The sequence below is a fragment of the Procambarus clarkii genome, chromosome 88 (assembly GCF_040958095.1).
Source record: "Procambarus clarkii isolate CNS0578487 chromosome 88, FALCON_Pclarkii_2.0, whole genome shotgun sequence".
In the NCBI taxonomy this organism is placed as follows: Eukaryota; Metazoa; Arthropoda; class Malacostraca; order Decapoda; family Cambaridae; genus Procambarus; species Procambarus clarkii.
The window spans coordinates 19,740,493-19,757,637 of record NC_091237.1 but is presented as its reverse complement, the minus strand read 5'-3'; the positions used below and the strand labels follow the sequence as shown (position 1 = coordinate 19,757,637).

The window sequence follows — 17,145 nt, the reverse complement described above, 5'->3', positions numbered from 1 at the left end:
CTGGAGCTCCAGGTCCCACAGTAAAATAGCATTACAAGGGAGTGAACGATGAACTATTTTTGTTTATCATTTGCATTCGTCTGTTTTTATAATAAATGTTTCGGCCAATACACCTTTCTTTTTTAATAGTTTAATCCTCGCTCGTTTAAGACCTGGGTAAATACTGGTTCGGTAAAAGGGTTCTTGATTTGTGATTACCAAGTAACGAGGTGGAGGTGGGGTCCCTCGATTGTTTCAAACGTGGGTAGGACATGTATATGAGTGGGATTGGGTGGTTATAAATAGGAGCTGCCTCGTATGGGCCAATAGGCCTTCTGCAGTTACCTTGTTCCTAAGTTTACCCTGGTAGTTGACCTTACCTCAGTGGGGTTCGGCTTTCCGATCTAGTTATGAACTTTAATGTGATTGACCTGACCTTGATACGTGGGACTCTTTGTAATCTTAGCCCCCCCCCAACCTCACACCCTGCACGTGTGGGTAAATTGGATATAGGCAGCTCTTGTTACCTCCATCCCACATAAGAACAAAGGTAACTGCAGGAGGCCTATTGGCCCATACGAGGCAGCTCCTATTTATAACCACCCAATCCCACTCATAAACATGGCCAATCCACGTTTGAAACAATTAAGGGACCCCACCTCCACCACGTTACGCGGTAATTGGTTCCACAAATCGACAACCCTAGTTACCGAACCAGTATTAACCCAGGTCTTTCCTAAATCTAAACTTATCCAATTTATACCACCATGCTCGAATCTCATTACAATTTCACTGAATTGATCTGACCTTTAGATTTAGTTTTAAGACTGGAGACGCGCCTTATTATGGATGGCGAGTGTGTTTATCATGATGGTCGATATTCACTGCATAACTAGTACAAATTAGAACTAAGCATCTTCGTCGTATTTGCTACAAACCTCTAAACAATAAGTTATACCTGGTTGATGGGGTTCTGGGAGTTCTTCTACTCCCCAAGCCCGGCCCGAGGCCAGGCTCGACTTGTGATAATACAGTGAATTTAAAAAAAAAACAATTTGCATGCCATTAAGACATGCTGGAGTGTGTGAGGTTGATGCGTGACCACGACTTGGAGGGTGCGAGATCTGCCTCCCTCCCTCCTCACATTCCCGGGAGTCCTTACTGACAGATCACTCGGCCTCTTAAATATAACGTGGCTTTTCGCCCGTACACTATGCCCAAAACTGGCCCTAATTTTAAATGAAATCGGCTCATGAAAGTGAGGTACTGTCCCGTGTGAGGTACTGTCTTCTGTTTTCTGTTAGAGTCCTCTGGCTTACTCGGAAAGGTTAGGAGAGGAAGCTTTCAATTAACATTGTTCATGACGTTTTGAAACTTAAGGAGAATTTCCTGCCCACCTACCCTACCAGAGGACCCTTAACTTACTGTTTTGGAAAAAAAATCCAAAATTTATTAGCAATTTGTTTTCATTTTCAAATTACGCCCAGTTTCGGCCATACGGGCAAACGGCCAATTCTGCCGCAATTTGTAAGAGGAGAGGTTGGAGAGATAACACGCTTTAGTGTTCCAGCTAGATGAACAAACCGGAGCTACGACCCATGACAAGTTCCGAGAGCTGTTCTACTCGCAGATGAACCTTATTGATTGATTGATCAGTCATACTTTTTATGCTTGCGGCCCGATGGCCCACATTGTCATCATTGTCTCGCTGATCGGGTTAGGTATTTGCTTAGCTTAATCCTGGCTCTTACACTTTGGAATAGGATTATTCTACTTCATTAGATGTAGAATGTTGATTAGGAATCGGACTCTTTATTGCCATTAGTTAGATAATTTGGCCACTAGATGCTAGTAATAAATAAATGTTTGTGTTGTTCTATCTCCTTCAGTCCTAAAAGGGGAATGCAGGCATAAAATAGGGGTTTTCAAGCATGTTTTCACTCGTGCAAGATGGAACCACATGACCTGACTTGTGGTCAGGTCATGTGTCTGACAACACCCCCACCCCACATCGTGGGGTGGGGGTGTTGGGGGGGGGAGAGGTCTGGCGCTTATACTGATCGTGACTAAGATAGGATTACCACCAGATGACTAACTCTGATGGTAATAAGGATAAGTTTAGATCTAGGAAAGACTTGGGTAAATACTGGTTCGGTAACAGGGGTGTTGATTTGTGGAACCAATTACCGCGTAACGTGGTGGAGGTGGAGTCCCTAGATTGTTTCAAACGTGGATTGGACATATATATGAGAGGGATTGGGTGGTTATAAATAGGAGCTGCCTCGTATGGGCCAATAGACCTGCAGTTACCTTTGTTCTTATGTTCTAATCCTACGTAATTCCACCAGAGCGCCAAAAGTTTGCAGGTTGCTGTGTGCAGCGTGTCATTGAACAGGACACGTGTTCACTGTACCTGTTAGAGTAGGTTATGTGACTGATAGTGACTCGTGTGGTTGTGATGGTATCACCATTTCATTATTTTCCGTGAGTGAGGTGTCCATCTGGGTCCAAACACCAGGTCCAGCCTGTAGCTGATTCCTCTTAAAGTTTCACCCACGATTATGTATCCTATACTTGATTTTTTGTCCACAAAGGTTTTTGAAATATATGTAATTGTCATATTTACATAAGAATTAAAATTTAAGGTCTTATCAGTTGCAGATTAAAATATATCAGTACAAAATAAACATGAAACAATACATAACAATTTGTATAAGTACCATACTAAACTCCATATAAATAAGACTAAGATTTGTCCATATAAATAAGAGTTTGGCTCGTATAGGCCAATAAGCCTTCTGCAATTTCTTATACGTATACTCCTTGATGCAATGGTTGTTCTTATACGTATGTTATGTTTACATTTATAAAAACAAGTTATACATTTTTGCAAACTTTTATACTATTATTGTTTAGGATAATGTTAGCATGGTGTGATGTCACTAGTTTTGCATTCTTGTCATGATGGGCTGGCCCCCACCACCCCATTCCCCATGTGAGTCACTCCCCCAGCGGGTGTACCCCCGCCCACGGGGGATAACCTGAGCTTGGCGAGGTGGCTGGCATCCCAGCCGCCCCGGGCAATATACCCACGTGCATTCTGGCTACCTTACTCAGTCGTGCCGTACCACACCTAGAGGACGTACCCGCCTGCCCAACGGCGTTGCTTGTGTACGCCAGCACCGCCTGTGGCCTCCGTCTGGGGTTACTCTGTGCTCGTGAGCGAGGGGAAAGTGTATAGTGGTGGTGTTGTCGCTCGTGCAATGGTCAACTCTATGCATGGTGTGTGCAGGTGCGGCCGAGATGGGTGCTGTGTGGAGGACTGCTGTGGTGGTGGTGGTGGTGGGGGCGAGGGCCGGGGTGCGGGTTCCAGCGGCCGAGTGGCTCAGTTATTGAGGCAGTGCTGCGCCGAGCGCAACCCCGCAGCCGCCCAGCCTTCGCCGCTCCTCAACAGCCACTCCTGCACCAACAACTCTCATCCGGATATCTACACAAAGCTACACGCCGGGGATTTTTGTGTGTGTAACACGTCACCGAGTGATACCGAGTGTGAGGGTGTGAGGGAGAGTGAGACAACTTGTGTTAAGAGTGAAGGTGGTGGCCGTGCGAGGGAGTGGCGACGACACAGCGCTGGAGACCTGTGTGAAGGAGTGCTTACCCGCCACGTGTGGTCACACAGGAGGATAGTTCGTTCCCTGTCTAGGGAGGCGTTTTTCCCGACCCTTAACGAGCATCACCCGGCCCTGGTGCGGCCCCTGGCGGCCCTGGGAGATCTCTCCACCGCTTACCCCGACCTGCCAGCCAGTCTCCACCACCTGACGGAGCTCATCAGTGGCCCTCAGCAGCAGAGTTCTGTGCTGACTGCTGAAGATACAGCTCTTCTGGCGAGTGTTGCAAGACTGCACCTGCGACGCACCACCTCTGCAACCCCCCTAAGTCGGCCCATATTAGGTCCTGAGAGCCTCGAGGGCTCGCCCTCCAGCAGGCAGCCGTCGGTCTCTTATGTAAGCTTAACCTCGGAGGCAGAACACACCACCACCACTACCACTCACGAGTGGCCCTCCAGGACCTCCTCCCTCGTGTCTCTCGTCTCCTCGTTACTTGACGACGAGTCCTCAGACGTGTCGAGTGAGGAAGACGTTGGTGAGGAGGACACCATGGCGGGCGGTGACCTGGTAGCCCCTCAGCCCCATTACGACCATCATGCCTATCACATCTACTACGGTAAGCTCTCACGTCAACACTTCTCAGTAACTTGTAGTGTTGCGGTGCGAGGTGTTGTCTGGCGGGTGTTTCCGCTGGCGTGTTTGCGGACGTGTAGTTAGCAGTACACGCGACGAGTGGGGGGGTGGGGGGCCTACCTCAGCCCTAAGTTGAAGGTCACTCTTTGTTACCACGCTCCTGGCGCTCTCACACCCCTCAGCTGCACACCTGCGCCCACACCTGCTCCTCCACACCTACACCTTGTGGCCTCCCACCTCCATTCTCCTCGCACACTAAACCAATTCAGACAGTTAATGTCAAATAACCCATTTTGGAGGAGCAGTTTGTGAGTGGTGTTCATTCAGTACGTGTGTGGGGTTGTCAACGACTGTTTAGAGACGGGGGCGTGGTGCGTGTGTCAGCTGATGCGTCCGTTCACTTCTAGCACCACAGTCCTACTTATTGTTCACGCACTGCCACCACTCGGGGAGGGGGGGGGTGATTATGGTGCAGGGGGTGGGGGGGGGGTTGATTATGCTGGGGGGAAGGGGTGGTTTCGAGGAAGTCATGGTGGCTAGGTCGAGGGTCACCAGCGTGACCACAGCACCGCCCACACCTCCACCTTCCGCTACACCTCTTTGTGCATCTCCCACATCTACCTGTGTAGCTGGTTTTTTCCCCTCGCCATTCACCACACACACCCCCCTCACACACCACCCTCATCCGCCTCACACACCACCCTCATCCGCCTCACACACCACCCTCATCCGCCTCACACACCACCCTCACCCGCGGCTACCACTCACCCGCCACCACCCAGTCTCCCAGCAGGTGTGTCGTGCAGCTGTTATGACCAGGTGTGGGGATACATCCCCCCCCCCGGCCTCCAGTTCCTGCGTAAATCCAGATATTATCTCCCTTTTCCCTCCCTTCACTATTTTTATGATCTATATAATTCTCACCTCTCCCTGTCACTATCCTCCCACTCACTATCCTCAGTCGTGTCTCACCCTCTTCCCTCTCCCCTGTGAAGTGCTTCGTGTTGATCAGTAAGCGTCACCAGGGGTCAGTAGTGCTGGGTTATACGGACTACACCGTGCTGACTCGCCCAGGTGGGCTTGCATGGCATAGTTGGCACTCGCCCGCGTTTGTTTACCTTGGTGGTAGAGGTCGTTGTGATAGGGGGACTGATCACCCGCACCAGATGGTGGTTATATCAATCAGAGAATGGTGGTTGTTATTTGCAGGTAGTGGTAGTGTCTCTTTGTGCTCTAGGCATTTATCTAATGCTTAAAGACAGCTATGTGTGACTAAAATTTGTTGTTATTGATTCAAGTAGTTGTGCCAAGTAGCACGGCCTATGGTTACTTACCTGGCACAGGAGCGGTGCCCTAAAATTTATAATTCTTCTCCCAGTTATAAAGCCTACTGGATAAAAAAAATATTATTATCCAGTCACGCGATGATGTACATAAACTAGACATTATTGTTGGAGATAATGGTAAACTGATTATTTACTGATAAGTACGGGTCTGTGGCGCAGTCGGGTCACAGCCGAAAGCCTTGATTTGATTTCCGTGACAGGACAGAAACGTTTGGGTAGTTTCCTTTCACTTGATGCCTGTTGACCCAGCAGTAGATAGTTTAACTAGCGAGTTGTATCCTGGGGAAGATCAGTCAGTCAGCTTTGGGGGACACGTATAAATCTAACAAGTATTCCCGTCCCCGATTACGGGCTATTCATGCCCATGCCACCTTTCGATTGATTGATGATTGATAAAGATTAAGCCACCCAAGAGGTGGCACGGGCATGAATAGCCCGTAAGTGGTGGCCCTTTTGAACCATATCATCTCTTGATACCAGTATCAATAGATGATACTGGAGATCTGTGGAGGTGCGACTGCACCCTGCGTGACGGGAGATGTCTCCCGGACCAAATGGTGCCACTTTTTGGGTGGCATAATCTTTATCAAACAATCTGTCTGTCCCCGACTATAGGGAAAGCATTAGGTTAACCAATTCGTGAAGTAAGTGTTGCTGCTTGTTATAGATTCAGCTACTCGGAACAAGTTCCAAGTAGCACGGGCTATGGTGAGCCCGTAGTGGACTTACCTGGCACAGGAGCGGTTCAAGTAACACGGGCTATGGTGAGCCCGTAGTGGACTTACCTGGCACAGGAGCGGTGCAAGTAGCACGGGCTATGGTGAGCCCGTAGCTTACCAGGCTCAGGAGCGGTGCTTGGATGTGTTGCTGCTCGTGATTGATTGATGAAGATTAAGCCACCCAAAAGGTGGCACGGGCATGAATAGCTCGTAAGTGGTGGCCCTTTTGAGCCCTTACCAGTATCAAGAGCTGATACTGGAGATCTGTAGAGGTGCGACTGCACCCTGCGTGACGGGAGATGTCTCCTGTGGCTGCTCGTGGGTGTGTGTGTTTACTAATAGGCTCCAGGGCGCGTGGACTGATCAGCTGATAGTGGGTCCTCGTGTCTGGTGTCCTAATGACCAAGGCTTCTGGGGTCTGGGGGTGGTGGTGGTACCGCTTTGTTACGGAGATGCATTTCGTTACAATTTTGGTTTCTTCCGGACAGGCTGAGCAATTTCCGCCGCTCTGTTTTAGGGTTTCATTAGCCAGGCAGGATGGAGGGGGGTAGGGGGGGGGGAGGAAACACGCACCAAGTAACCGACCTGCAGAACTCCGCGCCACAGTTCGGTTCCCCGTCCATGCGTTGTATTATGCTGTTTTCCCTCGTTCGTTTTCTCTCCCTTATCCTTTCCACCAGTTTATCATTTTCTGTCTTTTTTTTTAAACTAGGACTAGGATTGGTGATCTTAGATATTACAAACTTGGAGCCTATTTTGTATCTCTTGTTCCTTCATCTCTCGTTATCCTCAATCACCAAGATTGGTGATTGAGGATATTACAAACTTGGAGCCTATTTTGTATTTCTTAGTTGTCCTTTCATCTCTCGTTATCCTTTTACCACCTCGTTATCCTTTCGTCCCTTCCTCCGGTCCTATTTTAAATTTTCATCGCTGTTCTTTTTTCTTAAGGATTTTCTCATTGATAAATGACGTTAATGTAATTCCTGTGTGCATTTGAAGAATAACGTTGGAGTACACGAAGGGAATGCAGGATACCCTGATTTGGGTTTCAGTGGAAGCCTCACGGCACCTTTTGAGGATTCAGTTGAATCCCAAGTTGCATTGCTTTTCCATGTGGTGGTGGTGTGGTCTAAGGCGTGTGCTTGGGAACAAAGGTGGATCAACCAGGTAGTGTGTGTGTGGGCCTGCGGGCCTGCTCCAAGGAACAGCCTGTTGGACCCAGTTATCACAAGTGGAGCCTGGCCTCAGATAGTGCTCGGGGAGCAGAAGAATTCCCGAAACACACTCCAGGTGTTTTGATGGACTGGCTTAGGTTGCTTACTCACTCACTCACTCAAAAAAAGACAATACACACCCCCTCTTAGTCATCCCTCGTCTCTTCCCCCCCCCCTCCCCCTATGTGTTGATTGTATCTTATTAGGCTTATTTTTTTTTTTTTTTTTAGATTCATTGTCCTTTTTTATCTTCCATATTCTATTTTTCCCTTCTGTTCTAGTTCCAATTCTACTAATCGTTTTATTTCATTTATTATTCGTCTTGATCCTTGTTGATGTATTACCGACACCTTTCTCAGGTTGAGACAACACAAAGTGAAGAGTCTTGGCGGAGGAAACTTGGCCATTGACATTATAAGACATTACCTAGTTTCTTTTCTGATATTAGGACGAATAACACAAGAGACCAGTAAATCTGCAAGAGATTTGAGACTTCAGAGATATGAACGTAGTTTACTGTAAGTAAACATTATTATATTAGTGATATAAGGTGGCCGGGTGGGTGGTGGCGGGCCTGGTGGTGGTGGGAAGTGTGAGCAAGATGTGGCTACATAGCCCTGAGCCACGCGACCCTGACCATGACGCTCAGCTTCATGTACTTACTCCTGCCTGCCAGCCAGCCCGTCCCTGTCGAGGTTACCCTCGCTAGCTCCACACGCCGCCACGATTTCTAGATGTTTGGTGCTGAGCTTAAGGCCTATCAACAACCTCCCTTCGAAGGGGTTATTAAGACGACCACGAGAGCTTACTGACCTGTTAGCAAGTTTATTTTAGTCCTGAACTTAGTCCAGGAACAAAGTAAACTTGTATATGCACCAAGGTGACAGGTACACCTCTGTGTATATACACCTAGATGATGACGTGATAGTTGGTTGTTGACGTAATTGTTTATACTCCCAGCTAGCTATATTTATATATATATATATATATATATATATATATATATATATATATATATATATATATATATATATTATATATATATATATATATATATATATATATATATATATATATATATATATTATATATTATATATATATATATATATATATATATATATATATATATATATATATATATATAATATAAACTAGATTAGTTTTATATATTTATATATATAGCTCTAGTATATTCACTTAATTTCTCTCCGAATATCTGCTTTATCCAGTTGCAAACTTCATTTTAAAATGTGAAATGGATATAGGTACGCCTTGGCTGTACGGGTGTGATGGGTGGAAGACTGCCAAATAGGAAAGCCATTGAATCAGTTTTAAGAATAGCCTAAATGAAAGTGACTATGTTAACACGATCTGCCTCGATGAACCAAGACGCATATTGCAATACTTATATTACCAAGGTTAAAAGTTTATAATTGTCCACGGCATTTTGTGTTGGAGAGGGTTGTTTGACGTGTGATTTTTCAAATGTGTCTACACTTAGCTTGTTTGCTATGGCACTTGGGTGTAATAACAAGTGAAGGGTGAAGAAAAAATCAATAATATTGGTAACTGTGGTAATGTTTCATCATGTTAGAAACGTGGTAGCTTAATATCCAGCATCTCTGCACAGATACACCTGCAGTCTTGCTATGATTGGTTGATAAGTAGCAGGAGTTTGTGATAGGATTTTTCTTAGATGTCCAGGAAATATGGAAGTGTTAACGTTTGGCAATAGCGTAGTGTGGCGGGCGCCATTCCTGGACGTACCACGCGACCCTGGCCTTGAATGTGCTCAACAATGCTCCTCCACCTACAACGCCCACTCATATAAATGATGACGTTTTGTTCCATCGTGCTGCTTTATATGTTTGCTTTAATGGCATGTTTTATGAAGCAATTATGTACTGGTTGGAGTGGGTCGTTGAGCCTGTTGAAGAGGTCACGTCAGCCTCCAGGCGTATCAGTAGTGGGCCAGATAATTTAAGTGGCAGACATCATCTGTGATAGGAAGGACCAAAGATTATGGCTTAATTGTTTGTTTGACTTGGTTGTCTGTTACTAATCACCGATGTCATATTGACTAGAATAAAGCCCTTACAATTATGTTAATAATGACGAAGTTAATTACAAAGCTTGTTTCGCCCTAAACGAGTTTGGATGCCTGACTATCTGAACTTAATTGCTGTCCTTACCGATTTCATCTTACCTTAACCACCATTTAACTTAACCACATATTCATTAAGCAGTTGACCTTGTATATGTTAGTGAAGCCCATACAGGGGAAGGGAAGGGAACCATCAAGGGAAAGCACCAAGCCATTACGACTATCAGGATAATGATTTGGAATGGGACGGTGGAATGGAATGGAATGGTGGACAACCACGTGGACGGTCGGGGATTTAACACAGACGGTCTCGCGACGGTCTTGTATGTAGCGAGACCGTCGCTCTACCGTGTAACTGCTTCGTGAATCTGGCCCAAGGGACTTAAATTCGAGTTACGTACAGTAACATCTTTTAACTCCCATTCATCACTAAATAAAAAGTTAATGTAACTACCTAGACAACAGGCAAATGCAAATAAAATTCCTACAAAAACACTGACTACATCGACCTCGGTGACGTAGATCCTCAAGGCTGTTTTAGCTCCAGCATTACACGCACTTTGCATAAATGACACACTTGACCCAGTATGCCTCACTTAGCTGCCTTGTGTTATGCAGACGTCACTTAACTCATTATTTGTAATTCAGTTGTCAACTTGCCACACAAAGCACAAGCTGAGGTAGAGTAAACATCCTGGGAATACAAGTGACATATATCATCCCAATAAAATCTAAAATCACACATTTTATAATAAAGAAATGAACGCAATCTCATTTAAATTATATTCACGCTCCCTCGTACCCTAAGAATACCAAAGAAAAACCTAAGAAAACACACTATCACCCAGACACTTCTAAGCTCTCAAATCGCCTGGACAATTATACAGAATAAGACATGTCCAAATAAGTACAAAGAGTCACTTGCACAAAACCCTTGCACGTCCATTTGTAACTTGAATCTCCTGCACTATGACTTGCTAATACTGATCGAACAAAACTACAGACAATTGGAAACACAGCGCCGAGATGGATTTTCAAGACTGGCTGGCAAGACTTCTCCACTAGCGTAGTCTTAGATGCAAACAAACCAGGGTTTAATGAATATTGTAAAATGTTACCCGACAAAAAAATTGACACACCATGGATACCATTACTTTCATCAGTGATACACGCAGACGACCTAGAAGTACTGTACACTGAACCTTTTAACATAATTCATTGTCCACTTCTACAACCTCGCTACACGGGGAAAAAAAAAACTCACTCGTCCAACACGCCTAAAGACAGACAATTTTATTGTATGTGTAACCCGCCTAATTGTATAATACAACCATTAATGCAACAACGGTTTGGTTGACGCCAAACCCGGAACAGTGACGAAGTTTATCGCACTAAATTAACTCGTCACTGCCTATTCTTCTCCTGTCCCTACTTTCCCTTTCGCCCAGTGGTAAAAGTGTGGTAATCTTTAAGTAAATACAAAGTAACCTTGGTGACTGCCGTGTTTGGTCATGTTCATGATTTTAGTAAATACTATTCTGGGTTACAAGATTATGAGTGATAAGATTATCACTTCAAAGAACAAATATAAAAGTATAGCTGCATATTTAAGAAATTCATGTATCGATTCGTGGTGTAATACTTACAGGGCATCTCAAGATTATTCTTATGGCTTCATTTTGTTTAGTCTGTCTTTACCAAAACAAGAAATGGCAGGTGCAACATAGTCAGTAATCACAGTATACCTTACCTGTACCTGGATGGGGTTCTGCGAGTTGTTCTACTCCCCAAGCCTGCCCGGGGCCAGGCTTGACTTGAGAGCTTGGTCCAACAGTGCATACTATTGGAATGTGAAATGTAAAACAAAAAAAAATTAATATTTGTGTGCTATATGGATTTGAGCCCCCCTTGAGGGACCTTAAATAGACGAGGGTCCTTAGTGGACCAAACTCTCACAAGTCGAGCCTGGCCTCGGGCCGGGCTTGGGGAGTAGAACTCCCAGAACCCCATCAAGCAGGCCCGATGAAGCAGGGTAGAAATAGCCTAAGCTACTCTATCCTCTTGCGATGCATTTCATTATCTAGATAAACTTACTTGAAGTTACAGGATTTGTTGCCTGTAGGTTTGTTATTGTTAAAAGCTTGGTGATCGAACTACATTACCGTAGCTAGTGCTACGATGCAAGGTCATGATAAGCAGACTGTGCATATACTGGCTTAGGATTTTATCTACAATAGTTCAAACCTGGGGTATCCCTGCCGAGATTTTGGGTACTGTCATCTGGGTTAGAGTACATAGGCATTCGTGAACATTGGTGAGAGTGTCTCCTTTAAATTCATCGATATTATTTCAATTACATAGTGACGTGAGCCATAAGGTATGTGAATAGTTTTGCCTACAAAACTACTAAGTTTACATTTAGTCAGATCTACTTCAGCAGGTGTGTTGTAATGTGTAAGGTCCTAGAAGTATGTTGACTTTATTTGATGATCCATAGATGATAGATGAATTGACTAGTATAAATTAAATTGTTTCAGAAGAAACACCTGTCTGTGTGTAGGACGCTCGGGAACATAGGAAGAGGGGATGGGGAAGGGGGTTGTGTGGAGAGAAGGGGGAGTGGAGAGAAGGCGGGGCATCGTGTGGAGGAAAGGGGGGGGCATCGTGTGGAGGCAAGGGGGGGGGCGTCGTGTGGAGGGAAGGGGGGGCATCGTGTGGAGGAAAGGGGGGGGCATCGTGTGGAGGAAAGGGGGGGGCGTCGTGTGGAGGGAAGGGGGGGCGTCGAGTGGAGATAAGGGGGGGGGCGTCGTGTAGAGAGTAGGGGGAGGGGGGGGGTCGTGTGGAGGGAAGAGGGGGGGACGTCGAGTGGAGAAGGGGGGGGGGTCATCATGTGGAGAGAAGGTGGGGACACACTCAGTGTCCCATCTTCTCAGCACTGTCATATACAGTAAGCCTTTTGAAGCTACTGACGGTTTTGCCGGCCTCCACCCTCTCACTTCACTTGTTCCAACAGTCCACCACTTTTTCTGCAAAAGAAAACTTTCTAACATTTTTTCAGCGCCTTTGTTCCCTTAGCTTGAATCTATGACCTTTTGTTCTTGAGGTTGCCCATTTTGGGAATTCCTCTTCGTCAGTTTAGTCGATTTATGTTATTACTGTATTTTGTAAGTGGGGAGCATATCGCTTTTTTTTTTCCTTTCATCTCCTTGCTTTGGCATATTTAATGCCTCCTAGTCTCTTCATAACTCGTTTTTTCAATTCCGGAAGTCATTTTGTAGCATGCCTTTGCTCCTTTTCGAGTTTATTTATGTGCATCTTGAGATATGGCACCAAACAACTGCTGCATATTCCTATTTTGTTCTCAAAATTCAGGAACAGTTTCTTTAGTATTTCACCATCCATGTGATTTCTGAATTGTAATTCACAGATTATTAGTGATTATTATTATAATCAGGTAACTCACAGATTACCACAATTTTTCAGCATTTTATGTTCTTGAATAATTTTATATTCTACATTGCTTCTTAAGAAGTCATGGTATATCTTACAGTTTATTTGTTTTTGTTTCAGGTGGTATGAAGTCTGTGGGTCGGGGTGAGGGCGGGTCGCTACAACCTCGCCTCACCCGGGAACTGGCCATGTCTCCTGACTATACTCGCCCAAAGCGGCTAGACCTCCTATTGGATATGCCACCCGTACCTAGAGAAGCCTCCCTTAAGCATGCATGGAATGCAGATGACCGATCTCTCAATATCTTTGTTAAGGTACTTTTATTTTTTTTTTACCATGAATGGTTTGATAAATGTTTAAATTTTAATTAAGCACTTTGAAAGCCTTTTACTTGAAATGTTAAATTTTTCCTTTTAAAAAGTTGATGACTACGTATGATATATTGTACTGTAACTATACCGATATGATATAGTCATTTAGGGGCACTGCATTTGACTGTGTTTAAATATTGGTTATGAAGACAACTAATGTGTGGTTTTCACACACAATGCATTCGCTTGACTGTTCTGTTTCTTTGTCTGTGGAATTCACTGAAAGAAGTAATGAAAGCTAACTCCATCCACAACTTGAAGACACAATAAAAATAGTTAGGAAAGTTAAACACCTAGTACAAAAAGGCTGTTTGGCAGGGTATAATTAACTAGATCCTATTTTTATTTTGGTCCTTTGCACCTTGCGATAATTTTCTTGTCATTACAGTACAGTACTGGAAAATAAATATAACAATTCCGTGCAGTTAACTACCTGTATTGTACCGTCTCGGTCAACCACTAATGGCATCCTCACAAATGCACAGCTTCAAAAATTATAGGACATTTCAAGAATTTACTCATCTTTCATAATGCAGTAACTTTATTATAATGTTTTAATTTTATCTGGAACTTTTTAACAATAAAACTAACATTTAATGAAGTACAGTACCTGCAGAGTAATATGGTAATTGGCTACTGTGTTTATTTTCTTTATATTTTAGGATATACGGTATACAAATTATTTTAATGCCTTCAAAATATTAGTTTGTCCATGTGGGTGTTTTCATCAATTTCGGATTGATGCAGTTATATTTTTCCTCAGGAGGATGACAAAATGACGTTCCACCGGCACCCTGTAGCCCAAAGTACAGATTGTATTCGAGGAAGAGTTGGGTACACACGGGGCCTTCATGTCTGGGAGATCCACTGGTCCACTAGGCAACGTGGTACTCATGCAGTGGTGGGAGTAGCTACCGATGAAGCCCCTCTACACTCGCAAGGGTATCAGGTTAGTTGAAGCTTCACCACTGTAAACGGTGTCATAAACTCTTCCGAGAAAAATATTATTGCTTGAAGAGATTAGTCACCCGGAGAGATATTAAGAAATAGTTGAGTAGACTAGGTACAGTACTAAATAGTAATAATATAATAGTGAGAATAAGAATTAGAGGAGTTAGTCTACAGTGTGTATTGGGGAAAGTGTATTGTTCTTACGGCTGTTCATTATATAAAGTACTGTACATGGATGGGGTCATGAGAAGTCAAGGCTATGAGCCTTATGTGTGATAATAAAGTTTTTAACAAATGTAGCTCTAGCAGAATGGTGAGATTTATATAGATACAGTAATACAAATCCCAGGCTAGGGAGAGATGTTGCATGCAGTTGTAGGGCTTATGGATAATGTGTTTGCTGAGGAACTGTAAATTCCATCCGAGTGATCTTTGGAGCTTTTAGTGAATATGTCCAGTGTAAATTGAATGAAAATATATTGTATTTGAATAATGAAGTTGGGTAGCTGTTGCTTGCTTGATGTCAATTCAGTAAATGCTGATAGTATGACATCATTTTTGACACAAGGCATTATAATTACTGTAGATGGGTTTGTTAATACAGCACTATATTGGGGGTGTAATTTTTGTTTAGTTATATACTAATATTATCTTTCTCTTTACAGAGTTTAGTGGGCAGCAACGACCAATCATGGGGCTGGGATTTAGGACGCAATAAGTTGTATCACAATGCTAAACAAGGCAATTCCGGCATTACATATCCTTCACTTTTAAATAATGATGAGACATTTGTCGTACCAGATAAATTTTATGGTGAGTATTTTTCATTGGGGTGTAATAACAAAAAGTGATAAAAGGAAAGGGGGAGGAGGGGAATGCATTAATTCTCTTGGTGCTTTGGTGATTGCATGTGCTGGGAGTAGACATGATCTCAACACTAATATCAGAAGCTCATGTGAACAGGATAACATTTAAGAATGTAAACGAGGAGGCTTTCAAGACCATACAACTGTCTATGTGAGACATTACTTGTGTATGTAGCACTGGCATGGAACCCACACATTGTGAAGCACAATTGAAGCAGCAAGAACACAACAAAGTGGACTTAGGAAGCCTTTCTAAATTTAAGTGATAGGACTAGGGGAGATAAGTGAAAATGGAACATGCAATTGAGTCAGATTCTTGTTCCCTGCACAGTGGGTGGCCAGCAAGTAGTGAAGGAAGAGATTGTTGAAGTAACCATAACTAAGAAAAAATGTGATAAAAATGTTAATGTTGAAAGGTAATTAGCTACCAGATATAAACGTCTAGGAGGCAGGGCATAGAGAGTTAGATCTTGCTCTTCCGTAGTCACAGAGTCAGACAACTTCTGTTTGAATCAGTAAAATGCTGCTTAAACAAAATCCAGTTTTAAGGACAAAACCTTGTGCAATGCTTCTTTATGATATTCAGGCAAAATGAATAAATAATCACTCTATTCTTGGCCCAAGAATAGACCTAGAGAAAGAATTCTATCAATAGCTGTTTAGTCATTAAAATTTATTCAGTGTAGCTAGCTGGAAATGATTGCAATATGTCTCATTAAGTATTACCATAAATGCATCAGGTTTAGACAAGGTCTTGATGTGTTAATATTGGATTTATGTACACTAATCTACTTGCATGAAAATAAAAGGTTGGTGTTGAGAGAGAATTACTAAAGAGTTCTACGGAAGAACCTGCAGATTGAATGGATGAACTTTTAACAGACGAAGATTTGCCAGAGGAGATATGATTGCAGCATAAAAATGACTGTGGGTGAGACAAGGTAGCAAGGGGCAGTATTCCACGTGAGAGGGATCACATGTCAATACTGTATTGAAGACACCAATAAGTCTCTTGTAAGAGAGTTAACATTTTACAATATAAAGACTATTCAAAGGGGCAGATTTTTTATGTTTTAATGTTACATAATGTCCATCACCATCCAGTGTTATTCCTCCAATCTAAGTAGCGTCAGTATGAATGAATACTGAACGGACATTCGTTGGTTTAATACTACTCACAAAACTGACTTTATAATATTTGTATTGAAAGGTACTGGCATAAGGGCAAAGGGGTGTCACCCATGATAAGTAATAATAAAATTATCAATGATGCTATATTTTGCAATTGAAAACCTTTAACTGACATATTAATCCTAAAGATAACATTAAAACACACAATAAATACAGGCCTGTATTTAATGGAAAAATTGCTTAACATTTAAGCTGCCAAGGGGTCCTGAAGAGATTTACACCCCTGTGCGCAAGAAAAAAAATTCTAAAAATTTTTTCATCTTCTAAAAAATGTTAATTTGTGTTCCCTGATCATGGGAAAAACTTTAAAAAAATCGTAAGTTACATATTTTGGGCGCAATAGGCCGAGGAAGTCTTGCAAAATGTGGGCATTGACAGAGCAGTCGTCAGAGGTGGTCAGCGTCACCCGAGCTGTCAGGTGGGAGTTGCCACAAAGATACTATTACCTAATTATTTCAATGTCTCCAATTGATTTTTTCTTAGTTTTTTGCAGTAATATTATTCAATAGTGTGTAGTGTTATAGATTTATATAATAAAATGTGTGAATCATCGCTATACTCAAAAGTATGGTGATCATATTAGTGATTCAATTATTACGTTCATAAAACAATAAACAAATAATTTTGCTGTTATTATACTATATACACACATTATATATAAGTATCTACATGTTTTGTTCACCACAACTGTACAATTAAGCTGATATA

At 43.1% G+C, this 17,145-nt stretch overlaps 1 protein-coding gene across 8 annotated transcripts in view; it reads left to right on the top strand.

Annotated features, from left to right (window-relative positions):
* gus (splA/ryanodine receptor domain and SOCS box containing gustavus) overlaps window positions 1-17,145 on the top strand; it is a 194,972-nt gene that overhangs the window by 175,146 nt on the left and 2,681 nt on the right. For 5 of the 8 annotated variants that reach the window (XM_045726771.2, XM_045726770.2, XM_045726769.2 and 2 more), the window contains 3 exons: window positions 13,179-13,372; window positions 14,193-14,378; window positions 15,046-15,193. In XM_045726771.2, coding sequence (XP_045582727.2) covers window positions 13,179-13,372; window positions 14,193-14,378; window positions 15,046-15,193 — 528 coding nt within the window. Of the gene's footprint in view, window positions 1-3,101; window positions 4,204-13,178; window positions 13,373-14,192; window positions 14,379-15,045; window positions 15,194-17,145 lie in introns of those variants that run through there. The other 3 variants (XM_045726766.2, XM_045726765.2, XM_069317649.1) reach the window with 3 other exon arrangements.